General features: G+C 56.0%; 1 protein-coding gene across 1 annotated transcript; it reads right to left on the bottom strand.

The window, feature by feature from the left end:
* Positions 1-1,148: 1,148 nt before the first annotated feature.
* Positions 1,149-26,600, bottom strand: PTH1R (parathyroid hormone 1 receptor; the record flags this gene model as incomplete). The annotated part of the gene is given in 15 exon segments (NM_214382.1): positions 1,149-1,660; positions 2,155-2,196; positions 2,304-2,445; positions 3,082-3,176; positions 3,457-3,523; positions 4,124-4,184; positions 5,168-5,321; positions 5,801-5,993; positions 6,162-6,256; positions 6,423-6,541; positions 6,653-6,763; positions 8,356-8,478; positions 10,398-10,500; positions 21,824-21,946; positions 26,510-26,600. Coding segments are annotated over 14 exon segments (1,758 nt in total).
* Between the last annotated feature and the right edge of the window lie 340 nt (positions 26,601-26,940).

Here is a 26,940-nt window from a genome sequence, read left to right as displayed (position 1 = left end):
AGATGCAGTTGGGTTAGTTCTAAGAGTGTCAGGCTGAGGAGGGCCTGTGCCATTCTAGAGCCCAAGACGCGTGGGCAGGAGCTGAGAGAGCAAGAAATGTGGTGAGTGGGTGTCAGGTGGGGATGCTAGTGACCACCTAGTCACTAGTGGATCCCTAGTGAGTGGACATGCCAAGTCTTTTTTTTTTTTTTTTTTTTTTTGTCTTTTGTCTTTTTTGTCTGTTGTTGTTGTTGCTGTTGTTGCTATTTCTTGGGCCGCTCCCGCGGCATATGGAGGTTCCCAGGCTAGGGGTTGAATCGGAGCTGTAGCCACCGGCCTACGCCAGAGCCACAGCAACGCGGGATCCGAGCCGCGTCTGCGACCTACACCACAGCTCACGGCAACGCCGGATCGTTAACCCACTGAGCAAGGGCAGGGACCGAACCCGCAACCTCATGGTTCCTAGTCGGATTCGTTAACCACTGCGCCACGACGGGAACTCCCCAAGTCTTTCAGATACCCAGCCAAGCCAGCCTCTGGGCTCAGACCTCTGGCTCCCCCACAATTCCTGAGCCACAGCAAAGACCCCAGGCCACTTGGCGCTGCCCTGTACCCTCTGTCTGATTGCTAGAGGTGTGTCAGGTCCAGGGTAAGGGCTAGGATCACTTTGGAGGGCTCCCTTGCGTGCACAGTGTGGCCACTAGACAGGCAGGAAGGGCCTGTAGCAGGGTCCAAGGCTTGGGGGTGTGCCCAAGAACCCAAGGGATCTGCTGTCAGTCCTGGGTGACTGTGACTAAGGGCTAGCAGGAGGAAAGATAGCCCAGAGGAGCTGGGCCAGAAGCAGCTTGAGTCCCCCATGGAGCCTGGGTACAAGTGCAGGGAACAGTCGAGTTGGCAAGTGGAGGCAGGAAAAGGCTGGGGCCCTATTCCTTCGTGGGTCCAGTGGGGCACTATGTGACCCCAGCAGTCCTGAGCTTCTCTAAGCCTAGACAGTGGCCTTTCCCAGGACCTTTCTGCTGGACTCTGCCCTGACCCCCAGGGACTGACCTTTGTTTCCTAGACCCCCTTCTGAGGTGGGACCAAGACTTCCTCCATGGCTCCCAGGCCCTCCCCTCCTGGAATGAATCCCCAGTTCCGGCCACAGGAAGCCACACACTGCTTCCTTTTCCTTTTTTTTTTTCATTTTCTTTTTTTCCTGTTTTGTCCTCCAGCTCCCAGCCCTAAGTAGGCAACTGTCCAACCACGTGTCTCTTGGTCAGCCTGTCCACCCTTATGTCCACAGGTCCAACCCTTGGGTCCCCGATCACATGACTGTCTCCCACTCCTCCTGCAGCAGAACAGATGGCCTCTCTGGTGCAGAGGCCTCCTCATCCAACCCTGAGCAGGAGCCGTTGAGGAACCCATCGTCCTTAGGAGCGGCCACGACAGGGGGTGTGGTCTGGAGAGCTGGGGTCTCTGGCTTGGTGTGGCAGGGCAGCTGGGGGTGGCCATTGGTGGTGGCGGCAGGCAGCAGGCGGGGGCTGAGGGGCAGGCCAAGTCCCGTGCGGGGCCCCACATTGGTCACACTCGTGTGAGACACCATTGGACCATAGCTGTAGCTGCTGCTCCCACTACGTGCCTTGCGCTTAAAGTCCAGTGCCAATGTCCAGCGGCTCCAGGATTTCTTGATTTCAGCCTGTACCTGGGATGGCAGCAGGCGGGTGGGTGGTCAGAGGTGCCCCTCACCTCTCTGCCACATGTCCCCAACCCCAGCAGTGACCCCATCCCTGGTCCTACAACACTCAGCATTGGATGGAAACAGAGGCACAGGGCATTACTAGAAATTTCCAAGGCCAAGAAAAATCCCGTCATTCACAGAACATGGTGCCTGGCTGTAAGCAATTGACACACCCAGAATCTAGAAGGCTCAAATGGCCCCAAGGGTGCCGAGTGTTCAGTCTGGATGACAGACAATTCAAACATGGGATCGGGAAGACGCTTGGCTATGCCCACAAACCCTAGCACATCCTGAGCCTGAATCATCTGGAAAGACTTCTCTCTGCCTTCAGAACATCCTTAGAGATGTTCTTAGAGGAACAAAGAAAGAACTAGGCAGAAGAATGAAGGAACAGGACTTAGGAACCCCCTGACACTTCTGCATCCTCCCTGCCTCACCCAGTGCAGCCCACCACTTACCTCGCCGTTGCAGAAACAGTATATGATGGCAACAAAAAATCCCTGTTAGAGAGAGGGTACTGGGTCAGGGCCCAGAGCTGCATCTGGTGAGGGTGGAAGCTGCCTCCCCACCCTGCCCACTTCTCCCACCCTCAGCAAGGGCTGCTCACCTGGAAGGAGTTGAAGAGCATCTCGTAGTGCATCTGGACTTGCCAGAGCGTCCCTGAGACCTCAGTGTATGGCGTAGCCATGAAGACGATGTAATGGACGCCAAAGAGCGGCATGAGCACCAGTGTGGATTTGAGCAGCTTCCTGGGCCAGTGGGGCAGGTGGGTCAGTGTGGAGCCACTTCCCCCTCAACAGGCACTGTGCAACCCCACCTACCCACTTCAGGCTCCAGAAGCCACTAAAAGTCCCGAGGCGCGGGTGGCCAGTGGGAGACAGACCATTTCACCTGAGCCAGTGATACTTTGTTGTCTCAGCAGTGTGTTAATAGGGCCCCTAGATTCTGAAGTGTCCCAGAGTGGACCATAAATTATATAGCTCTGTCTCAGGGACCCTCTGTTCCCTCTACTGACATTTACTCAGTCTCCTGTGGCCTTACCCTGGTATCCCACAGCCCCTCCTCAGGTTTCAGCCAAACTTCCATATTCTCAAGGCCACCCACTGCCCACCTGTCCCTTGGACAGCTCCCTAAGGAGAAAACTGGGTTTGTCCTGCCCTCACAGACCCCAGCTTTAGTGCAAGGCCTGGCACCAAGTGGCCTAGGCTGGCTCTGGGGTGTCCCGGGGACCTCCAGAAGCCAAGCAGGATCCCACCACTGCTGGCAGGGCCAGCCAGGGAGTCAGGAGTTAAGTTCTTGACTTGAGACAGGCTCATTCTTGGGGCCTCTGCTTTTGTACATGCTCCCAAACTCTGAGGAGCCTGGGCACAGCGGGTGTGGCTCACCGGTACTGCTGCCGCGTGTCACACCGGCCGGCGTTGGTCTCCCGCAGCTTGGTGGCAAGGACCCGGACAATGTTGATGAAGAGGATGAAGTTGAGCTGTGGGAGTGAGGGAGGGCTGAGTCTCAAGACTCAGCAGGGTGGGGCAAGGACTCTGGGACCCATGGCTTTGGCCAGGCTCTGCTTTGCCACTGCATCTCCAGGTGGCTCCTTTGGCCCTTAGTTTCCCCATCTGGAACAGGGTGGGGATCAGCTGCTTTGAGACCTTACAGCTCCAACCTTGGGGTCCAGGGAACCCTCTATAGGTCCTTTTCAGAGGATGGTGGCTGGGGTCCATGGTCCGCACCCCCACCCAGACCTATGGGCACCCCCTGCTCACCACAATGGAGGCCAGGATGGGCACCTGGATGATCCACTTCTTGTTCCCAGAGCTCAAGTCCCAGCACCTGGGGGAGGTTGAAGCATCAACACTCTCCCTCTCCTGTTCCCACCCTGAGCTTTCCACAGAGGAGCTCCACAGCTGTCCCACAGGGCACAGGACAGGGGAGTGTCAGAGGCCATCCTTAGAGGTTTTTTTGTTTTGTTTTGTTTTGTTTTTTTTTTTGCTTTTTAGGGCCGCACCTGCGGCATGTGGAAGTTCCCAGGCTAGGGGGGTCAAATTGGAGCTGCAGCCAACGGCCACAGCACACAGCAACCAATGCCAGATCGAGCCACGTCTGCGACCTACACCACAGCTCACGGCAATGCCAGATCCTTAACCCACTGAGCAAGGCCGAGGATCGAATCTGCAACTCATGGTTCCTAGTCGGATTCGTTTCCGCTGAGCCATGACGGGAACTCCCTAGAGGGTTTCTTTGAAGTACCCTCTCATGACCCTGAACAGGTACCCAGCTTGAATCTGGACTGAAAACTCCTAAAACTGGGGTTATTCAGGGCCACGGTACAGGAGCCCTCCCCCCCCCATATTGCTCCACAGAGGAAGAGGGTGCCAAGTGTGTTTTCTGGCGTATTCAGGGCCTCCTGCTCCCTTCTCCACCTGGACCTACCCGGTGTTTGCCAGAGTGGCTCTCACACTGACCCACACAGCCACGAAGATGGCAGGCAGACCTGTGGGCAAAGAGGGGGACAGTGGATGAGGGACTGTACGCGCTGTCCTTGATGTCTCTCTCCTCATTCCTGTGTCACAAAGTTCTTTGTGCTCCCTTATCTGTGTGCTTCTCACTCACACTGACACCGTCTAGCCCCAGAGCCCACATCAGTTCCTGGAAGCAGGTCCAGGTCTCCCCCAGCTCTGGGGCTTGCCATGGGTGAGGTCAAGGTCAGAGTGTCCACCAAGGAGCAAGGAGGCCATGGCTATTGATCTGAGGGCCTCTAGGTGCTGAGCACGGGGAGGGCTCCAGCCACCTGGCCTACCCCTCTACAGTCTGGCCAGTCGCCCCGGAGCCCAGCCAAGCTCTGGAGCTGCCAACAATAATGGACAATTATCGGTAACTCGATCCCAGAGCTCATGGGGGAGGAGTGCAGAGCCCCAGCAACCCATTCTGTAGAGGGGCTGCTGAGGCCCAGATGATGCTAGAGCCTGGGCCTGCAGTTCTGGGCCATGGACTCTGGGCATGGTGGCAGAGGCCTGGATAGTTCCATATAGTGGGGGGATGGGTGGGAAAGCTGGGCTCAGGGTGAAGGGAGAGTCCCAGATCCCAACTCCAGCCCCAGTGTTGGTGTGTAGCTTCCTTCCAACTCCAGCCCCAAGCTGACCTCTGACCAAAGATCCCACTCTGATCCTGAGTGGAATCTTGACCTGAAAGTCCTCCCTCCTTCTGGGCTGAGCCTCCACCCCAGGTGATCCTGCCTACAGGTGAGCCCCAGCTCCAGGCTGAGCCAACCCCAAGTGAATCTAACTACAAGCCAAGCCTTATTTTCTGAACCTGAAATGGGGTCAGAGTCACAGAAGCAGGGGCAGACTCCCCACTCGCAGCCCCACATCTGGCATGGGATATGCTGTGTGAGTGCCTTCCCCTCAGTGGCATTCTCTGACCCTGCTGCCCATGGTCCCACCCTGCCTGCACCTCACTGCCCACATGCCTGCATACCCCAGCCGAAGACTGTAAAGCCCCACAGGTACTTCTTCTCGGAGAAGAAGGCCATGAAGATGAGGCTGTGCAGGTACAGCCCCTCCACCAGAATCCAGTAGTAGTTGGTGGCCAGGAAGTAAAGGAAGAAGGTCACAGCAACCCGGCAGCCCACCTAGGAGACCAGCTGGTGTTAGCCAGAGGGCAGGGCGTACATCTGGGGAGGGCTGGGCCGGGCTGGGGGATAGGCAGTAGGAGGGGGCTCCTGGTGAGACTAGACAAGTGCTAGTCAGGCCAGTGAGGAAGGGGCAGACTCTACCAAGGGCAAGGACTGACGGGTGTGTGTAGAAGGGATGTTGTCATGGGCGGGGTTAAAGTGGTGGTGGTTGGGGGGTCCTGGGTCGAGGTGCAAGTGTTAATGAAAGTGCGGGGAGGGGCGACACTCACATAGCCCTGGGCAACAGGGGCTGGAAGCAGGGCTGAGAGATGCGAGGGAGAGGGACTCAGTGAGGTGGATGTGAGTGGCCTGAAGCCGGTGGTGGCAGGAGGCACGGGGCGAGGAGGCAGGCAAGGGCGAGGCAGGGTGGGTGGGGCTCCGGCGAAGCCAGCGGTGCCGAGGGGCCCTGGGCGCCGGGCATAATAGGGGGCACTCACGTAGCTGGTGGCGGCGACAGGTGGCAGCGGTGCCTGGGCAATGGCGCGCAGCTCTTCCTCAGTGAGGCGCTCAGCCTCATCGAGCGTGGCGCCCGAGTAGAGCACCGCGTCCTTGACGAAGATGCTCACAGCGCGCAGCATGAAGGACAGGAACAAGTGCATGTGGATGTAGTTGCGTGTGCAGTGCAGCCTCCTGCGGGGCGCGCGACAACATCGTGGGCGGGAGCACGGGGATTCGTGGTGGACTGGCAGGGAGCCGGCGGGCAGTATGCAGAGCATAGGGGTACAACCAAGGGAAGGGGAGGCACCATTCTTTGGCCCCGCCCCCTCAGGCCCCGCCCCACTCCTCACCCCCGCCCACCTGAAGTAGGCCAGAATGAGGACAGCCACGGTGAGGGAGGCCAGCGAGACGGAGTAGCCCACGGTGTAGATCATGCCCAGGCGGTCAAACACCTCCTGTGCAGGTAGGGGGTTACTGTTAGAGCCCTGGGACTCAGAGTGCGCCTCAGGTTAAGGGTCAGAGGCCAGGTTAAGGTTGTTGGAGGCGTCAGGACTAGGTCAAGGTCACCCGTGGGGTGGGGTGGTCTTATTCCCGGTCAGGTTAGGGAGGGAAGGCTCGCACCCGTTCACGAGTCTCATTGGTCAGGAACTTGACACACTCGCTGTAGTTGGCCCATGTCCGGTTGTGCCCGGGAACCAGCTCCCAGCTGCCATTGCGGTCACAGCGTCGGTAGGCGTGGCCTGCAGGTCCATGGGAGGGTCAGGGCAGGCAGAGAGGTCTGGAACTGCTGAGGCCCTGAGCTCCAAGTCCCGGTTTCCCTGTGGTCCCCACCCTACTCCAGACTGCCTTACCTTTATGATTGAAGTCATAGATGTAGTCGGGACAGGGCATGGCCACCACCTCACCTGGTGCCCCCAGCGGCCAGCACAGGATGTGGTCCCACTCTGGCAGGCAGGGGCGCCCTGTGCCCACAGAGATCGACAGAAAAGGTGGGGGATGCCCGTCAGTTCCATGGTTAGTGATCCAGAGGAATGAACATACCTGAATGAACACACTGGCTCCCTCCAGGACAGGTGTGCCCTAAGATTAGAGAACTCAAGCCTGGAGCGTTCTGGAGAGAATATATTGAGCCCTTACTCTCTACTGTGTCCTGCACCCACCTGACCTCATGGAATTCACTACAGCCCCTCTGAACAGGTGCTGGCACTGGCCCTAATTTCTGGACTGGCGGGTGGAGGCCAAGAGGGGTGACTGATTTGCCAAGGTCATACAGCCCCAAGGCCCTGCCCTCCTCAGGTGTTCAGCCCCTAGCCAAGCCTCTCTCTTCTCTCTCTGTTCTTGGTCTTACCTTCCAGGTGTCCCTGCAGAAGGGCAAATTCCCATAATAACACTCCCTCAGCTGAGAATGCTTCCTACGTGATCCTTGCCCAGGGACCATGGACAGGAGGCAGGAGGTCTAGCTTCCAGTGCTAGCTGGACTCCTGAAGAGCTGGTATCCACCTTCATGGTGGTGTCCACCCTCTTTGCTCTTCAGTTTCTTCACTGGGAAATTGAGATTGATGTGCACTTCCACCACTATCCAAGACCCGCCCTAAGCACCTGCTATGAGACTTCATTGACTACTCATGGGGGGAGATGTAATCCCCCAAATCTAAGTGCTACTTGTGGGATTCAAGGCAGGGTAACACATCCCACTTTGGGACTCCAGCCTCACAACAGAGATGCTAAGTGACCCTGGAGGGTCTCCAGCCTCTGAATCTTCCACTTTCCACCCTCCAGCTCCCTTCTTTCCCCCTTCAGAGCTCTAACCACAGGACTCTCCTGCCACCCTGGAAGGTTGCCTTGATGGCTGGACCCCTCCCAGCTTGGTGAAAGGCTTTCTGTCCTGGGCACCATATTCCCAGCCCCGCCTGCCCAGGCCCACAATTCCCTCTGGTCCCTGGGGAACCACAGGATGACCACAGCCTCCCAGATGTGGCCCATCTGGAATCTGCTGCCCACCCAGCCGGTTCAAACCAGCCCTGTGGCTGCAGCCTGGGCTCTGCTTTTGTCTCTCCTTACCTCCCTTAGGGATAACACAACCCCGCATCTCCCTTCCTCTCTCCTCTTCTGCCCTCCTCATCCCACTGTCTGGCCCCACCCCTTCACAATCACCTTCCTGTCCTGCTCTGTGTCCATGGCCTACCCTGCTATGGGTCTTGATGCTCTCTCCTTTGACACACTGAGTTCCAGTTTCAGAGTGTGGTCCCCTCTCTGTCTCTCCCTGCCTCTCTTTTTCTGTCTCTATGTCTCTGGGTCTCTCCCTGCTCCTCTGTCTCTGTTCTTTGTCATCTGTCTCCGTGGGAGGGGCGTAGCCCTGAGTCCATTCCTGAGGCATGTGGGTTCTCTGCCCACATCTCCTGGGGTCCCTAGTCCATCCAGCTTGCCTGCCCCCTCCCAGCACCTACCCTTCTACAAGAACTGAGGGGTATGAGCTCATATGAAGCTGGCAGAGCAGTGGGGCAGGTGGGTCTAAGTCGGTCTCAAATGAATGCATATGGAAGCACAGACGTACCTTGGTGCCTGCTACCAGTGTCCTCTCCAGACTCAGGATAAAGCTTCCCAGATGCCTTCTCTTTCCTGGGCTTCCCTGATGTGGGCGCAGATGCCCATCCTTTGTCTGATTCCATTATGTCAGCTGGAGAAATTAGGACAGTTGTGGCTGTCAACAGTGCTACTGCAGGAGACACAGGGTACCCTCCTGGCTCAGACTCCCCCTTTGTACAGTGGGGGTCATCCCCTGCCCTGCTGACACCCAGGCTGATGACAGGTAGGGACGTGCTTTACAAACTGTAAAGTGCTTGCCAGGTGCAGAGGTAATCAGAAGGCATGGAGACTGTCAACAAGGGGTTCAAATGGGAGCAAATATCACTTGGGTGTGGGACCAACTAGTGGGCCGAGCAGTAATGTGGGTAAGATGTGGGCAGAGATGTTGTCTGACCTGGGAGTTGGAGCCAAAGCCCATGCAGGAGGCAAAGGCCCCACTAGGGGGCGCAGGGCAAAAGTAGACAGTAGTGGTGATGTCAACAGAGAGGTTAAACAGTGAAAAATGAAGCCTGGCCAGAGAGCTGTGTAGGTCAAGGTGGTGTGAAAGACAAGAACAAGAGTGTGCAGTTGTCAAGGGAGGAAGATGATCCCACCTACTCCATCCATTGCCCTAGGATACCCGAGTAAGAGATTCGCAGCTTCCACAGGGACCCTGGAGACTCTCCATCTGAGACGGGGCCTGGACTTTCCCTCCAGGGAGAGATGCCTGAGGTCTCCTTCCTCACTGCAAAGTCTTCCTCATTATCTGAGCTACAACCCAAGCCAGGGCCCTCTGGCCCTCCCATTGTTGGGGTTTGTGGCAACAATGGGAAGCTGAGTGCAGACACCCTGGGCTGGGAAGGAATGGCTATGCCGTTTTCCTGCCTGCACCCTGGGGCATCAGAAGGATGGAGATAGTAGGGTGGGGTGGCGTGGGAAGGGAGGGCTTCCACTGTGAACAGAGAAGGGGCAGAGGGAGGTGTCTCCAGGCTTCCGCAACTAGGTTCCACAACTAGGTTCAAGACCCAGAGTGAAGGGGACCCACCAGACTCTCCAGACTCTGACTGGGGCAGGGGACCAGGGAGCCAATGGTGGGGCCAGCGTGGGCAGGGCTGTGACTGCAGAGACCATGTGAGTCCTTGTGAGTGGGATCAAAGTCTGTGGGCTCCAGGGTGTATCACTGTGCACTTGTGTCCTGGATGTGCATCAACATCCCACCCACGAGCAGTCTGAGTGCCGGCTCAGGGGTGGAAGCTGTTCTTGCCCACCAGTCAGGTGGGGTCTGGGTCTCTTCCAGGTAGAGGAGATTAATTAGACAGAAGTCAGAGGCCTGGACAGTTGCTAATGAAGCTCCATTTCCCTTTCCAGGAAATGGTCTCAAGGTAGAGCTTGACATCGGGGCAGGAGCTGTGAAGCCAGGTGAGTGTCCCTCCCAGCTTCACTGTGGTAGGTGAGATGCTGTGTTGGTAGGAGGAAGCCTTCCTGCCCCATCAAGAACCCTTTACTGGCCAGTGACCATGACAGACAGAGTCATAGATCCCCATCAGTATCCCTCTATTCTCCTCCCCTTTCAGCACCATTCCCCTGACCCTGGACGCCTCTGCCTTGCCCTTTGCCAGGGGGCCTCCTTCAGAGACCTACTTGTCCTTCTGGACCTGCTTTGGGTACCTCCTCCTTCTCAGGGAGTTGCCCCAGCCCATCCCAGTGGGATCTGGAGCCCTAATCAGTGCTCTTGATCCTGGTGTGGTGTGCCTCACTAGATCTAAGCCAGTTGGAGGTGATTTGGACAGTAGCTACCTTCATGTCCTCCTATCCCCACCCTGGAGGGGAGGCTTAATGCATCTCAGAGCCTGCTGACTTTAATCTCACCTGACTAGCCCCACTTTTGGTCCTCAGTGTGCCCTGGCCCCCTTTACCTGGACCCACCCTCCCTTGATGACACTTGGTTCTGCACCTGGGCTCCCACCTTCCTCTGGCCCCACTGTCTCCTGACCTTGTCCCCAGACCCTCCTCCTTTGGCCCTGTCCCCACCTGGCCTCTGCAGGACTTCTTTGAGCCGCTTCTCACATTGGGCCTGGGCACGGTGCAGCAGGAAGATCTGCTCCTCTTTGGTCATGACGTCATCTGCATCCACCTACCAAGCCGAAGTTCAGATTGCAGGCAGAACTTCCCAGCAGAGTGGCAGGCTCCACAACTATCCCAACCTCCTTGAGGGATTTCCCGCTTTCCAAAGAATGTGGGAAATCTGCTTGACATAGCTCCCATTTTACAGATGGGAAGCCTCAGCTCCAAGGGGAAGGGCCTGCCCTGCCAGACAGAAAAAATGGGGAGGGGGGCTGTCCTCGGCTTGCCCGGCAGTAACTCCACAGGCTGCAGCCACGGTCATGTCTGTTCCCCAGGGGTATGTGAGAAAGGGATGGAATGTCCTAGGATGGATCCTCACAGGATCCTGGCTTTCTGTTGGGGACCTGGGTGGAGAGGGGGTAGATAAGCAAGGGTGAACTCTGGGGAAACAAACTGGGCCTGGATTCCTTCAAGTCCTAGTGCCCTTGGGACCTTGGAAGTCACCATTTTCCATCCTGGCCCTCTCCCCAGTCAGTACTTTCCCCATGAATGGTGAGGGCCTTAGCACCTCCCACCCTCCAGTCCCAAGAGGGAGAGGATGGAGGAATTGCTGGCAAGTGGTCTGGGCGGGGCGGGGCACTCCCCGTGCAGGCTGGGGAGTCACCCACATGCATTGCTTATCTGGAAGTTCCCTCCATCCAAGTAGACTCTGTGTTTTGATGAAGACAGGCCTTTGCTCTTGCTGCTCCTTCTCCTGGAATGTCCTTCTTCCCCCTTCTTCCAGCCTGTACTCCCTGAGCATTGGCCGCCACCCACTAGGATTCCCTGGCCTCATTTTAAGAAAGGGAACAGGAACATCACTGGGGCGAGGGTCAGTCTCTCTCTGAGCCTCCATTTCCCTGACTTGGGGTTGGTAGTCAGAGGATAAAGGCAGCATCCTGCCCTAGGAATAGCTCAGTGTGTCCAAGCCTAGCCACACCTGAGTGGGACCCACAAGAGGTTAATGCACCCCCTCAGACCCCACCCTCAACCCCAACTCTTGGCCATGTCCCCTCAAACCCTTCAGCACAGAGACATGTCCCATGAGACCTCTCAGATCCAGAGCAGGGCTGTGTCCCCTCAGACTCCACAGGGCACAGCCTGGTTCCCTTAGAACTTCAACAGGCAGAGCTGCATCCCCTTAGACATTCCCTGGCAGGGCCGGGTCCCTACGGTCTGAGCGGAGCTTTGCAGGGCGGGAGAACCCAGAGGAGGCAGGGAAGGGAGGCAGTGGTTGGGGAAGGGGCAGGCACCAGTGCATGGGGGCGGGCCGGCCAGCCTGGCAGGTCAAGGAGTCCGCTGCAGGGAGAAGTTAATTGACCGCATCTCTTGGTGGCAGCAACAAGGGCTTCTAGGGCCAGGGAGTCTCCAGTTGGCTCAGCTGGTCTAGGGTTCTGCTGGTTTCACTTAGCGGAGGCTCGTGCGCCTCTTTGCGTGTGCGTGTGTGAGTGGCGGCACATCCTCGAGTGGCCGGTGTCTACACTAGTGTGTGCCCCTGTCTCCATATATTCTCACGTGGGGCTCATCCAGCATGCACATTTGGGATGTGAGCCCGAACTGTCTGTGAACATGCATGTGTGCTTGTGTTTCTGGACAAAGGTCCGCGTGTGCTGTCTGAGAGTGTGTGATGCAGTTGCTCATTAGCCTGCTTGTCTGTGGGTGTCAGTGCTTCCATGTATCACTGGTGTCTGAGTTGGACCCTGGGATCTCAGCTGGACCTGATGCCCAGGAAGGGCTGGAGCAGATTCTCGTGTGCTCACTGCTGGCCCCCACAGCTCCTCCAGCTCCCCTATGCCCGGCTATGGCTGAGCAGGCTGGGGCAGAAATAGCCCTGGGAAATGGGGCTTGAGAGAATGGGAGGACAACTCTGGTCTGCCCTATTCCAGCAAGCTCCAAGACTAACCTGAAGTTCTATCATGCCTCTGGCATTGGAGACCCAGGCTGCTGAGAGGTCTGATCCCTGTGTAGCTGCCCTGCCCATCCCATCCCCACTACAACACCCTTTCCTTATTATTTCCACTATTGCAACAAGTACCTCCATCGGTAACCACCACCTTCATCACCACACCAACCATTATCACCTTGACTAACAACTCCAACACAGCCACCATCCCTACCACCAAAACTACCACCAGCGACAGCGGCACTATTACCACTATGAGCACAAAGTACTATTAACATCAGTATAACCTCCATCAGCACCATCACAACTGGTAGAACCTCATGACCATCACCACCACCAATGCTATTTCCAGCTGCACCGCCACCATGACCATCACCAACCCCTGCAGTATTACCACCACCTTCACCACCAGCACCATTACTACCAAAGGCAATGAGCCCCTAACCCCTGTCAGTACCACCTTTACCGTCATCTTCGTCATCATGCCTCCTTCCCTGCAACCCCAACTCCTTCAGCTCACCTCCATCTCTTTCAAGACAAACGGATAATGCATCATATTTTTTTCCAACTGATTGAAAGCTTCTGAGTGGCTGACTGAGGCTTCTACTAGTAACCAAAGACTGGCACCCCCAATAGACAGACTAGCCCCCTCATGTAATTGAGGGTCACAGCTGATAGCCTTGACTGCAGGCAGGCAGTCATGGGTTGAAAACCGCCCATTTGGGAGTTCCCGTTGTGGCGCAGTGGTTAACGAATCTGACTAGGAACCATGAGGTTGTGGGTTTGGTCCCTGCCCTTGCTCAGTGGGTTAACGATCCAGCGTTGCCGTGAGCTGTGGTGTGGGTTGCAGACGCGGCTCGGATCCCACGTTGCTGTGGCTCTGGCGTAAGGTGGGAGGCTACAGCTCCAATTTGACCCCTAGCCTGGGAACCTCCATATGCCGTGGGAGCAGCCCAAATAAATAGCAAAAAGACAAAAAAAAAAAAAAAAAAAAAAGAGAGAGAGAGAAAACTGCCCATTTGGTAGACTGACAAACAGACAGGTATGCAACTGGGGGATGACTAGGAATGACCAACACACCCTCATACAGGGCCAAGGCATCTGCTCAGCCTCCATCTGCTGCTATTGGCTGTACTCTGTGTGTGTTCAAGAGGAGGCACACCTTCTTTTCTAGAGTCTCATTTCCTGGTGGGTCTGAGAATGTCCAGGAGAAGGGAAGATATGTGCCTCAAGCACCAGATGGATTCCAAATTCCTTCACTCGCAGAGACAGTGATACCCTCTCTGGCCACCCTGAACTGTGCAACCCATTTCTCTGTCACCCAATCAAGGAAGAACTGCCACTGTAGCAAGAAGAATTCAAAGTAGTCAAGAGAGCACTTCCTGAGGAGCAGGGGGCAGCTCCACACCAAGTGCATCCCCACTTGCTATAGAATACGGCTCCCCTGCCTGGGATGCTCCCATCACCTCTCCCTCCAGCTGCACCCTCTCCTCTAAGGAGATTCTGCCACTAGCACTGAAGCTTGAATCCTGCCTCCAGCACTGACTGGCTTTGTATCTTTGGGAAAGTTGTTTAACCCTTGAGCTCTGTTTTCTACCTGTAAAATCAGGGTAATAATAGGGCTGTTGTGAGGATTAACTGAGATATTGAATGAAAAGCTGGGGCAGGAGTGGGACCTATGAGAAGCTGTTATTGCTACTGGGTCCCCCTCATCTAGCTTTGGGTGCCCTGCTGCCAGGTACTGTGGGTGGAGTGGTGGAGGAGATTGTCTGAGTAGATAACTGGGTCCAGGGGGCCAGAGTGAGGGGGGCAGATGAGTGATGGGACTCCAGGGAGGATTGGGAGCAGGGAGCACAGGAGGGTCTGCATGGTGAAGTGTGCCTGGCAAGCTACTGGGGTGAAAGGACCTCCCAGTGACTCCCTGCATTTCTGGGTCCACACTGCACTAAGGGGCAGGAGGGCCCCTCCTCTGCTCTGAGTGAGGAGGTCTTATCTCCTGGGAATAATGCAGAAAATGCTGATAGCTGTGATTCTCCTCCTGGCCTGGAGACTCCATCTGATGTCCCCTCCCCCCATCCACCAGCCCCTTTCCCTTCCAGAGTCCGGTTCTTCTTGGCCCAGCTCCTGGTAAGGAGGACTCAGACTTGTATCATTTTAGATCTAGACAGTCTATGCATCTTGGGTCTCACGGCTGAGGGCTGAGGGACGTAGGGCTGGGTCATGGCCAGAGCTTAATTAGTCCATACCCACCACTGATGGGGCCACCTAGCCCTGGTGCCAGGGTCTTGAAGCCCCCCCTGTCCCCAATGTCCCTCCTGTGGTACTGAGTTTAAGGCTGACTTCCCCAAACCTAACCATCATGGGGTTTGGCTATAGCGCTCTCCCCATGTTCAGCCCTCAAGATAGAACCTTCCTGTGTGTATGATCTGCAGTTTGTAACATGCAGTAACGGGGTGGTGACACGACCTTAGCCCTGAGCTGAAGGAAAAGGGAGAGAGGTGGCCTGGCAGCCTAGAACTGGTATTTGTGGGGCTCTAGGCAGGGTGCAAATGAGGGCTGGAAGCCAGTATGTTGTTTACAAACATAGAAGCTGCTGTCCCAGGGAGAGAGTAATGTGTGGTCAAGAAGCCCGGATGTGCTTCTCATTTCCTGAGTTCAGAAGCTTGAAGGAAGAGAAAAGCCATCTATCTGCTTACTACCCCTCCCACTGAGAGGCAAGTAGCTCTTTCTAACTCAGCTCCCAGAGAAACCCCAATGAGGATTGTACTGGAGCTAGGGATGGCAGTGGCGGTGGCAGTGGGGTAGAGGTGAAGACAGTGAGTGGGGCCATGTCGAGGCTAGTAATGGGTGATGGAGGTGTGATGGTGACAGTGGTGGTGTGGGGAGAGCCAGTTCCATGCCACTGACCAAATGAGGGCCACTCCCCTCGGTTCCTCTCCTAACTGCCAAATTCCACACATTTGCTGTCTGTGATCCCAGACATGCCTGAATACTCCTCCTCTGGGCAAAAAGAGAGAGGAACTACAAGGGATCCTTCTTCAGTTGCTGATCCCTCAGTCTCTGGGAAAGAGGCTCCTTCTACTGGATGGTGTCAGCCTCAGGGTGCCCTCTCGGGCATCTCATCCAGCCATCTGCCTGGAGTCAGCCTGGTCCCCTGGGTGATGGCAGCTGTTGGCCTCTTGCTCACTTCTAGGAAAGCAGATTGACCTGTTGTCCATCCCTAGATAGAGTCAGTATCTCCTACCCTGCGAGAGCCCCTCTGAATGTTGGCACCAGCCATTGCCAGGAGCTTCACCTTTGGCTTCAGCGTTGGCACCAGCCATTGCCCTGGAGCTAACCACATCTCCTCCACCTTCTACTACATCCCCATCTTACAGATGAGGCCACTGAGGCTGAGAATCACAGTTAGAAAGAAGAGGGTCAGGAATGGAGCTAAGGTCTGCATGATACTGAAGCAGCAACCCTGGAGGAAGGGACAGAAAGGAGGAAGTACCTAGCCACCTGGATCCTCTAGTGCCAGTCTCAAAACCAGCTTTCTTCCAGAGTCCTTCTGGTCAGTATCTTTCACTGCGTCAGGCAAGAGCCTCTTTGCAGAGCACCTAAGACAGCTTCTATGAAGGTAATTTGCAGATGGAGGTGGACATGGAGGTGATCAGATGGTGAAGGCAGCTTGTGCTTAGCTCTAACTGGGCAAAGGACAGTTGTACCCTCGTATTAGGAGTAAGCAGAGTTCATACCTCCAGAAAAGCCAGAAAGGAAAAACCTTGGCTAACAGGGGACCCCCACCCCCCCGTCCCCGTGACCTCCTAGCCTTCCTGCACCTCTTCTCCAGGTTCCACTACCGGGACTTCTGCTGGCACCCCCTCCATGTTGTCCCTGCCCTTTGCTGCCATCCATCTGTCTGGCTGGTCTGAGCAGGCCGGGATGAGTTCCCTGTGGGGGACACTCCTGGCCCACCATGCCACTGCTGACAAGTGCTGACTTTTCCTCCCCCTCGCCTGGCCTTCCTGAACAGGCTGCCTGTGTTCAGGGCTGGGAGGGGCTGGGGGGAGGCACTGTGACGCCTCTCATCCTAGCCAGCGTGGACGCCTTCAGGGCAGGCAGTGGGATAGCCCGGGATGGCAGCGTTGGTTGCTAAGACCCGGTTGGTCTTCACAAGCGGCTTCTACCTGGGCTGGGGGACCAAGGCCCAGAAGGATGGTATAGCGTCACGTAGCCTGGCCAGCAGAACAGGATTTTACCAGGTCTTACCTCTGCACAAGGCAGGTCCCAGAGTTGGGGTTCATAAAAGTTTGGAGGTTTCCAATGTCTTCAAGAATCTGAGCAAAATTCTGCACCCTCTCCCAGAAACACTGTATTTTGCAGACAGTATCAGGGGTCTGCAAAATCCCCACCCAACTCTTTCTTTTTCTTGGGGATTCTCTCTGAAAGAGCTGCTTTCCTGATGTGGTGGCCTGACCAGGGAGTGTCCCCAGAAGGCCCACAACAGGAATCTGGGGGAGGCCTCTTGACGCCTCATTAAAACATTCCGAGAAAAACCTAAGTTTCTGGGAGGGCTCAGTGCCCCCCCTCCTGCTCTGTCCATAGGAGGTTCCCAGAGCTGGGGCGTGGGGGTGGGGGTGTTTAAGGGCAGGTGATATAAAAAGCTTCAACAAATCAATACGGCAAATCTCTGAGCAAGCTCTTAGAAGATGGACAATAAACCAACATAAAAGTCCAAAAGCTCATTGGTAATTGGCAAATTAAAATGACAAGAGACAACATTTTCCACCTATCAGAATGGCAAATGTGAGGAAAAGGATCTTCAGACTATCCTGTGAGACAGAGGGTGTGGGGAAGAGACCTCCTGGTCACTCCTAGTGTTGTGTGTATAAAACCACACAGGCTTTTTAGAGGGCAGTTTGGCCATGTCTATTAAAATAAAAAATACGCATGTTCTCAGACCCAGCAACGACAGAATCTAGAAATATCCTACAGGGAAATGGTCACACAGGGACACGAGAGGGCATTTCAAGGAGCTTCCCTACCACTGTCTGGAATCTTTCTCCCTCTGTCTCCCCTCTCCCCTCTCATGCACGCACGCACACACACATGAAAATTATGCAGAAACAATCTAAATGTACATACCTAAGGACTGTTAATGAATCTTAGGTTTTGGAATATTATGCAGCATTTTAAAAAGATAGATTTATATTTACTGACATGAAGACCTCCAAGATTTACCTTTAAGTAGAAAAAGGCATAGAGCAGATCCCTATCTACAAATTGCTATCAGTTATTTTAAAACAAATAGAAAATGACAGAATAAAACTATCTACTTTACATGTACACAAAAGGTATCTTTTTGGAAACATAGAAAAAGTCTGGGAGGACATCCCCAGCCATACTGTTTAAAATAGTTTTCTCTAGGATGGGGAACGAGGTTTGGGAGTAATCAAGGATAACTTCTGTTTAATCTGTATTACTTGACTCTTTCTTTCTTTTTTTTTTTTTTTTTTGTCTTTTTGCCTTTTCTGGGGCCGCTCCCATGGCATATGGAGGTTCCCAGGCTAGGGGTCGAATCAGAGCTGTTGCTGCCGGGCAATACCACAGCCACAGTAACGCGGGATCCGAGCCATGTCTGCGACCTGCACCACAGCTCACAGCAACGCCGGATCGTTAACCCACTGAGCAAGGACAGGGACCGAACCTGCAACCTTATGGTTCCTAGTCGGATTCGTTAACCACTGAGCCATGACGGGAACTCCTTACTTGACTCTTTTAAAGAAGGAACATAGTCAAGTATTAGTTAGGAAATTAAAATAAGAAAATAAAAGTAAAATAACCAAAATATTCAACTTCAAAAAAGAAAGAAAGAAGAGGAAGAAAAAGAAAACCCACAGAGTAGGACATGAGAATCTCCTGCCAGGATGAGCCCTCACCCTGCTTTGCTCAGTGCCGGAGTCTGAAGACCTAGATTCTGTTCCCATCTCTGTCACAGACTCCCTGCGTGAATCTCAGGGCCCTTTCCTGTAAAATGGGTAGATGAACAAATGGAATGAGAAAACAAACATCTGGGACTGTTTCTAACTCAGAATCTGGGGAAAGCCACTGTTCAATACATGTTGGTTCCTTCCTGTCTTTAAAAGTAAGCCCCTTTGAGTTTCCTTGTTGCACAGTGGGTTAAGGACCTGCCATTGTCACTATTGTGACTTGGGTCACTGCTGTGATGTGGGCTTAATCCCTGGCCTCGGAACTTCCATGTCATGGGTGTGGCCAAAAAAACAAAAAACAAAACAAAACAAAAAAACAACCAAAGTGAGCCCTTTGGCTGAGTTGCCCCTGGAGCCGGCTGCAGGTGGTTCCCTGGAATCCTACCTACCAGTCTCTCCTGAGCCTGACCTCAAGATCATTTCTCTACACCGAAGGCCTGTCCTCCCCAGCCCCACAAGGCTGTCGTTCAGCCTCTCCCACTACAGTTTCTCCTTCATAAGCATGCATGCTAGGGTGTCCTTAGGACGAGCATCCTCAAGGATAAGACCACCCCTTGCCCCCAGACTCACAATCTGAGGGCCCATCCCTTCCTCCAAACTTCACCCCACCCGACCCCCAACTGCATAGCTTCTCTTTTCTATAAGGCAAAAGATGGACTAGCTGGGCCCGGTCACAGCCAGTGTCTGCCCAGTGGGACACTTTTTGGTCCCCCAACTATGAGGTCCTTGGAGATGTGAGCCTGGTCCTAGGGCCAGCTGGGCAAGCAGCATACAGTTGTGGTGACAGGGGCTATCAGCTGAGGTGGACAGTGGTATCCCCTGGGTTTAGGAGAGAGACATGGGGATTTCTTGCCTGCATGAGCCCTCACCCTGCTTTGGAGGAAGAACCTCAGTGCAGGAGTCTGAGGATCTAGATTCAAATCCCACCTCTGTTACAGACTCCTTGTATAAACCTCAGACTATCAGCTTCTTGCTGGTTCCAGCTGAGCCCAGGAGGCCCATAGGGTGTTGGGTGACTCTCAGGCCATATCCTCTATCCCTGAAGCCAGAGAGGGTTCATTGCATTCATGGTTTAGGTGTCTAGCCACAGATGTCCTAGACCCAGCCGGGCATCCTTCCTCCTGCCCTACCCTCAGCCTTGGGCCAGGGCTAAGCCCAGGCAAATTCTCTGCCTGTGCCTCAGTTTCTCTGGAAATCAGTGTGGGTCCCTGGGGACCTGTAGCCCCTGTCCCCTCATAGAGGCACAGGGCTTGGCACTTGGCTGGCATACAACGAATATTGGTCATATCAGCTGTGTGAAGGTCTGTTAAAGGGGACAATAACAGGAGTTCCTGTCGTGGCTCAGTGATTAACAAACCCAACTAGCATCCATTAGGACTCAGGTTTGATCCCTGGCCTCATTCAGTGGGTTAAGGATCCAGCATTACCATGAGCCGTGGTGTAGGATGCAGACATGGCTTGGATCCCGTTTTGCTGTGGCTGTGGCTTAGGGCGGCAGCTGTAGTTCCAATTCGACCTCTAGCCTGGGAACTTCCATATGCTGTGAGTTCAGCCCTAAAAAGACAAAAGACAAAAAAAAAAAAAAAAAAGAGACAACAATAACAGATCCTTTCTCAGAGGGTTGTTGGAGGGATTAAACTAGTTAATATTGTAAAGTGCTCAGAACAGTATCTAGTGAGTAGATAGCACTACAGAAACGTTCATTAAGTAAAAATAAGAACACAGACTTGGGTACACATGTACTCACAAATATACACACACACACGGACAACTATGATTCTAAAAGTCATGTAGAGACCCACAGTTTCAGATACATGTGAGCGCACACGAGGATTCAGACACTCACACTCACACAGACCCAGAGAATGCCACGCTCAGAGTCCCAAGAGCCCTGCTCCGACACACAGATAGACTCATAGGTCACTCATGCTCATCATCCTGTCTATTCCTTGACCTGCACATGTGTGGATACACAGATCACAGTGGCTGGCTCTGCACAGTGACTCCGCTCACACGAACTGGGGGGGAGCCCTGGGAAAGTTGAGGGGAAGCTGGGGAAGTGGCTCTGGGCCTTGATCTTCACCCATGTTTGGAGTACCCCTGCACAGGGTGGTGATCCTCTGAACCCTGGTTTCCCCATCAACGAATCTATGTGGGGGGCGATGTCTTTGGCTTTAGAAAGCCATGCCGTGTGGGCACGGACACCAGGGAATGGGATGTGCTGAGGCCAACAGAGGAGAGAATCTTGGACCAGGAGATTCTTAGGCAAATGTTTCTTTCTTGGTGTCTTTTTACAGATAGGGAAACTGAGGAGTAGAGAAGCATAGCCCAAGGTTACACAGGCATTAGGCAGAGCTGGAGGAATCTAAGAGTTCCCTGCCTGCCAGCCCGGGGCTCTGCCTGGATAGGGTGCTGGTCAGGAGAAGGCTGCCTGCCTGTCTTTCTAGAAGGCAAATAACCCCCACCTGGGAGATGAGGGGGAGGCAGCAGGGGCCTTGAAGTCAGACACACAGGCAGACAGCCTCCTCAGCAATGGCTTGTCCCCTGGGACAGGCATGCTGTGGGTTCTGACTGACTCTTCAGGAGATGGCCTCCAGACCCTGGCCCAGGATGAGGAGGGTGCGGCCCCTTAGAGCCTCCAGCTCTTGGACTCTGCCAGTCTCCCCTATTTTTCTTTGCTGTTCTTGGTCTGTCTACTCCTGGGGAGCTTCCATCCCCACCCCCTTTGTCTCTGTCTCTCTCTTCTTTCTCTAGCCTTATCTCCCATTCTGTCTCTTCTCCCTCTTAGCCTCTGCTCTCAGGAGAGTACAAATGGGGGTCCCCTCACTCAGTGGAGTGCCCTTCTAGCATGTTTCTCCTGTAGGAGTGTTCTATGAGGTCAGTCTCCTTCATGGGACCTCCATCTCTCCTCCATGCCACACCACACCCGACTCCCAGGGCAGACATCTTTCAGTGTGGATGAAGCTGGGCATGTGTGCAAGCATGCGACGGTGAGACCTGGAGGGGTCCTTAAATCCTACCCCCTGACCTCAGACCCACAGCCCTGTGTCCCACATTGCAGTCGAAACTTGCGGAAAACAGAGGCCCCCAGAGCAAAGTCTGTGGGACCATACATCAGAGCCAAAGTCCAGTGTTCTGCTATATCACACTGTCATTTTCAAGGGAGACACAGAGCAGTGATGCTCACAGAAGCAGAAGATAGGAGAACCCTAACCACAGATTTCCAAAACTGGGACCCCAAACCTAACTTGCAGAAATAGGGAGACCTTAGGCATCTGGAACCCAGACTGTAGACACCTCAGAAACAGCAGGCACCGAGAATCACGGGCCAGAGGGGACCCCTACCCAAAATTCAGATTACTGGGGGAACTCAAGCCTCTGACCCTGGGGACCGCACCCCCCCTCCCCCGGGGCCCCCATTCCCCCGGGACCCCAGAGCAAGCCAGAAGCCTGTTCAGGAGTGCGAGCTGGGGACTTACCAGCGCGTATGCCGAGCTGAGCACCGGACAGCAGAGCAGGAGCGCCAGGCCGGGCGCGATCCGGGCGGCCCCCATTGCCACCGCCTAGGGCCCCGTCCCTCGGGGTTGCAGCCGCCGCCGGCCCTGGTGGTGGTGGTGGTGGTGGTGGTGGGGTACAGAGCTGCCTCAGGCAGGGCTGCCCCGCCCACGTTAGGGCCTAGGGGACCCCGGAGGCCCGGCGGCCCGAGGCCCCGGGGCCCGGCGCGGGGCCCATGCGCCGAGGGCTAGCGAACGAGAGAGCGCAAGGGAGAGGGAGGGAGGGAGGAAGGGAGGCAGCCCGGGGCCAGGCGGGCGGCGGGCGGGCGCCGAGAGCTGCGGAGCTGCCCGTCTGCCTCGGAGCGGAGAAATCACATCCATATGGCCGGGCCCCCCGCCCCCGGCCCGCCCCCCGCACCCCCCTCCCGCGCCCCCCCTTCCGCGCCGCCTTTTCTTTCTCTCTCTCTTTTTCTTTTGGGGAACTAGGAGCTGTGGCTTTGCCCCACGCCCAGTGGGGGTGGGGTCGGGGGAGGGGTTGGGGTCGCGGTCTGCTGGGGGCTCACGGGGCTGTTATTTTTAGCTCCGCGGCTAGCACAAGTAGGGGGACCGAGCGGGGCGGGGGGCACGTTTTGCGCCTCTTGGGGCGTGCAGCTTGGGTACGCGATCCCAACTTTGCAACGACACTGAGCCCTTTGGTGATCCGGCCGCCAGCTCCGTGCCCCTCTGGTCCCTCTGATCCCCATCCCGTCCGCGGCCGCCTACAACACTCCAGCCCCATCCTCCGCCGGAGCCCCGCCTGCGCCCGTGCCGCTAGAGCGCGCCTGCGGCCGGGACGCTCGGTCAGTCTGCCTGTCTGTCAGTCCGTCTCTGGCTCCCCCGGCCTTGGCCTCCGTTCTTCCAGCAGCCCCGAGCTCCGTTTCGGTCACTCCCTCGCTCCCTCCCTCCCCTCCCCCTTTTCTCTCTACGAAAACATTTGCAAGTTTCCAAAAAAGCCACTGAGCCGAGCGGCGCGGGGCTGGCGGCTCCACCGGGTCCGAGGAGGCGCCGCCGAGTGACACCGAGACAGACCAGTCCCTCCGCCCGGATCAGGCCCGGAGTCACCCTACTCAACTCCGGCCCCCCTCCCCTCGGTGCCAGCCCCCAACCCCGACTTACTCCGAGCGCGCCGCCGCGGCCCCCGCCTAGCCATGGATGTCGGGGACCCCCCGACAGCCTCCCCAGGACAGCGCCCCGTCCGCGGCCCCAGGGGAACTTCATGGAGCTCTCGGGATCCCCCCTGGCCGGCCTGGTCTCCAGCGCCCCCCGCCCGGCCCGCTCTCAGAGCCGCCGCCCGCCGCGCGCGTCCCTCGCCTCGGCGTCTGCCGCTCCCCCTCCCCCCTCGGCTCGGGCGCCTCTTCCCTCCCCCGCGCCCTCCCTGGGCCTCTCCCGCCCCCGCCCCCCCACCCGGTCGCCTCCGACACGGGTGTGTGGAGCCGCAGAGCGGAGCTCGCTGCCCCCTGCCCCGGGACATTTCTCTAGAGGCCGCGGCCGGAGGTTGCACAGCGGCGGGATGTGAGTGTGGAGGGGACGGGGCCGGGGAGCTCTGACATCGGGGTCCGGGAACATAGCCCGGGCCGCTGCTGCCGCTTCGTTCTCCTCTCCGGGAAGGCACAGACGTTATTTTTTTCTGATCGTCCGGCCACGGCCGGTGAATAGCGGCCTTTAGCCTCAAAGCAGGCCCTCTTCACGGGAGGTACCCCGCCCGCCCGCGGGATCCGTCGGCCCGTGGGACTCCCGCTCAGCCTGGACCAAGATCCCTGGGGAGCCTGCTCTGCCGCCGGCCCTGAGCCTGACTCCGCCGCGGCTCTCCCGGCCGCCCCGCCTTCGCCTGGACCCCCACTCTCAGGAACCTCCCGAGTGGGTCGGTGTGCAGTGCCCTAGACCCGCCCCTGTCCCTGCCTGCGTCTCTGGCCTCACGCCCCGCTCCCTCCCTCCCCAGTCTCTGGGTCTGGGTCTCTCGGAGTCTGGACCCATCCAGATTTGGGGCCCTGCCTCTCTAGCTCCTCCTCTTGACTCCACCCCTGGCTGCTTGAGGCCGCAAGACCCCTTACTAAGCCCGGACCCCACCCTGGGGTTCTGCCTCCCTCTCCCACCCCTTCACACCCGCCAAAGCTCTTGGCTGGTTCTGGTCCACTGGGGACTCTCAACTTGGGGGAAGGGCGAAAGGAGACTTTGGGGCAGGGGCCAGACGGAGGTGGAGCTTATGTTCTCCCGCCTGGAAGGGGACGCTCAGAGGAGGGGGCCTTGGACGGACACCAAGCAGTATCAAGCCGGAAGCTGAGGTGCAGAGAGGGCCTGTAGGTGCACGGAGCAGAGGGCTTTAAGGAGGGTCAGGTGAAAGCTAATGTGACTGGGAAATATCCAGGTTAAGTGGCAACCCCAGCTCATCCACTTACCAATTGTGTATCCTGGACACAATGACTCTCCTGCTGTCTGAGCTTCAGTTTCCTCATCTGTAAAATGGGGAGCTGACCAGCTCTTTCAAAGGGCACTTTTAACCTTACCATTTTAGTGCCTTCAAGGGTGGTTATCCCTCTGGGTTCCCCAGAGACCCCTGTGCTCTGAGGGCCCTTCAAGCTCAGCCTGTGGAAATTGAGCTCCTTAGAGCCCCAGACCAGTCCTCCATCTCTGGGATGGCCCCTCTCTTCAGTGTCAATGAGTGCCCAAATCCAAGCCCTAAGGCCACTGGAATCCAGCTGCATCCGGCTCTCTGGGGAACCCTCCCCTCCCTCTGCTCAAACCTACCTGTCTCCCAGACTGTACCCATCTGTCTTCTCCCTATATTTCTATGGCCATACTCTCTTCAAGTTTATGGTCCTGGTATTTAAGGATTGTGCTGTTTGAGGAAGTTTCTTCCCAAAGTGACTCTCTCCAATGAGTACCGTTCACTAGATTCCTGTCCTTCTCTCCATATTCACTTTTCTGCCTTTGCCTTTGTAGTTTCCTCAGCTAGGATCATACTCCTCTGCCTGGTGTAGAGGATGTCCCTCCCGTCTTGTGTCTCCGTTTCATCCATTACTGGGGGGCAGCTGTGGTTTGGGGGCTGCTTCCCATGGTGTGTGGGCTCTTAGGGAACAGGGACAGAGCTCAGGTGCTCAGAACAGGCAAGTAAAGAACAGACGTGTTTCTTCAGCTTTTGTATCTGTCTCTAAGCAATTTGATTCTAATTTTTATAATTTGACAACCACTAACAACCCTACACCCCTTGATAATAGGAAAAGAACATTCATGGACAGATTGGAGGAACTGAGAGGTAAAACTAGGGGCTGATGGGGGGGGTCCTTCTCAGATCTGACACCCAGAAAACTTGAGATTGAGAAACAAACAATATTTGTGTTTAGGAAGATCAGGGTGGGCTGTAGATTGGGCTGCAGAGAGGGATCTAATGGGCTGTTCCCCTAACCATAGCTCACATGCCTCACTCCTCCACCACTGTGGGTGGGGCCGTTGACCCCCTAACTCACCCCCAGGCCTCTGGTTAAAGTGCTACCATGGTGGTGGTGGGGGTGTGTGTCACACATTAACTGGTAGCACCCCAGTGCCTGGCAGAGCACAGCCCACCCTTTTTGACAGGCAGGCCCCAGAGCCCCAGGGTCTGTTTCTGGTCAGTTTCAGGTCAGTTTCAATGGCATTTGGAAAGTCATGGTTGGGGGTAGGGAATGGGAGTCCCTGTGGGGACTCCCCTCTTTGATCCCCAAGCTGGGGCCTAGAGGGAGGAACCAAGGCTGTCATTGGAGCTCAGAACCAGAGCAGGGTGGGGGTGGGGTAGGGTGGGGGACTTAACTCTGTTGCAGCAGTCCTAAGCTGACAGACCTCTGCTGCTGGCACTGCCATCACCGGTAGAGCTCTGGCCAAGGTACACAGACCCTGATGCCTGGGTGGGGACCAGATTCTAACAGGAAAGACAGGCTTTCTGAGCCCAGCAGCGTGGCCCCACTCCCTCAGAAAACCCCTTTCCCTAACCTGGAGGCTCTCTGGGAATACTGGCCTGATTACTCCCACACTTCATCCCCTCACCCATAACCCCGAAGTCAGCTTGAATCCTAATCTCAGCCCTGATCCCAGACTGAGCTTTACCCCCAGGCTGAGTCCTTATCCCGGTCTGACCTCTAACCTCTGGCTGAACCCTGACCCCAGGCTGAGCCTCCACCAAGCCTCAGCCCCAGACCTCTTTCCAGGTTTGTAGGCCCTTCTGGAAGCTTTTCAAGGCAAGGGGCTGGTGGGGAGGGGATGGCCAGGCCATAAGTGAACCGAGGTGCCACTTTTACAGCCATTTCGGCTGCTCATAAACACCCCCCACCCGGATGAGTCATTGGAGGCTCCCAGGCAGCCTGTCAAGCAGCCCCCTCCCCTTACAGCAGGAAGCCTGGCTTTCTCACTTCTCAGGAAGGGGCTGGGTTGCCCTGTCCCAAGCAGGAAGCACTCGTGGGGCAGGTGACTGGGGGTACAGGATCCCTATCCCTTCTCATCACATAGTCACAGCCTCCCTGCTGCGGTAACACCAGCTCCATAGTTATCTCCTGGCAGGCATACTTTGGTTGCCCCACAGGCACAGATACACACACTAACCCAGCATGGTGCCCCAACCTTGTCCCTCACTGCATCCGGTTCCCAGGGCTAGACCCCACTCACCTGGAGCCCACAAGACCTTCCAAGTAGGGTTTGGAGTCACAGAGGAGACTCAAATTGGCCATGGGGAGGCCATGGATAGCCCTGAGAGGCTTCTGTGGTTCAGGCCTAAGCCAGGATATTGCTGTTTGGGACAGGAAAAGGCCTGAGTCAAAGTTTTCACTTGAAAAGAAAAATTAATTATTTTTTACCAAGCCATGTACCAGCCCAGGACTTTGTCCTAGACCCCTGGTCAGGGAGCAGAGGCAGGTCCAAACATACCAGTGTTCAGGTGCTCTGGGTTAGGCCCTCCCTGCCACTGTCCATGGGTTTGCCTGCCAGGCATCCAGGCCAGCTCAGCCCCTCAGGTGTTTGTGTGCCTCAGTAGTCCTCTCCCTGCTCTGCCAACCCTTTCTCCAACTAGCTTACTGTCTGTTTCTGTGTCTCTGCCTGCC

Source organism: Sus scrofa, chromosome 13 (assembly GCF_054392235.1).
Source record: "Sus scrofa isolate SSC_HxYL_T2T_F1_AM1 chromosome 13, Sscrofa_HxYL_maternal_Yorkshire_Landrace_v2.0, whole genome shotgun sequence".
Lineage (NCBI taxonomy): Eukaryota > Metazoa > Chordata > Mammalia > Artiodactyla > Suidae > Sus > Sus scrofa.
The sequence above is the reverse complement of the archived record's forward strand: the minus strand, read 5'-3'. Positions and strand labels throughout refer to the sequence as shown.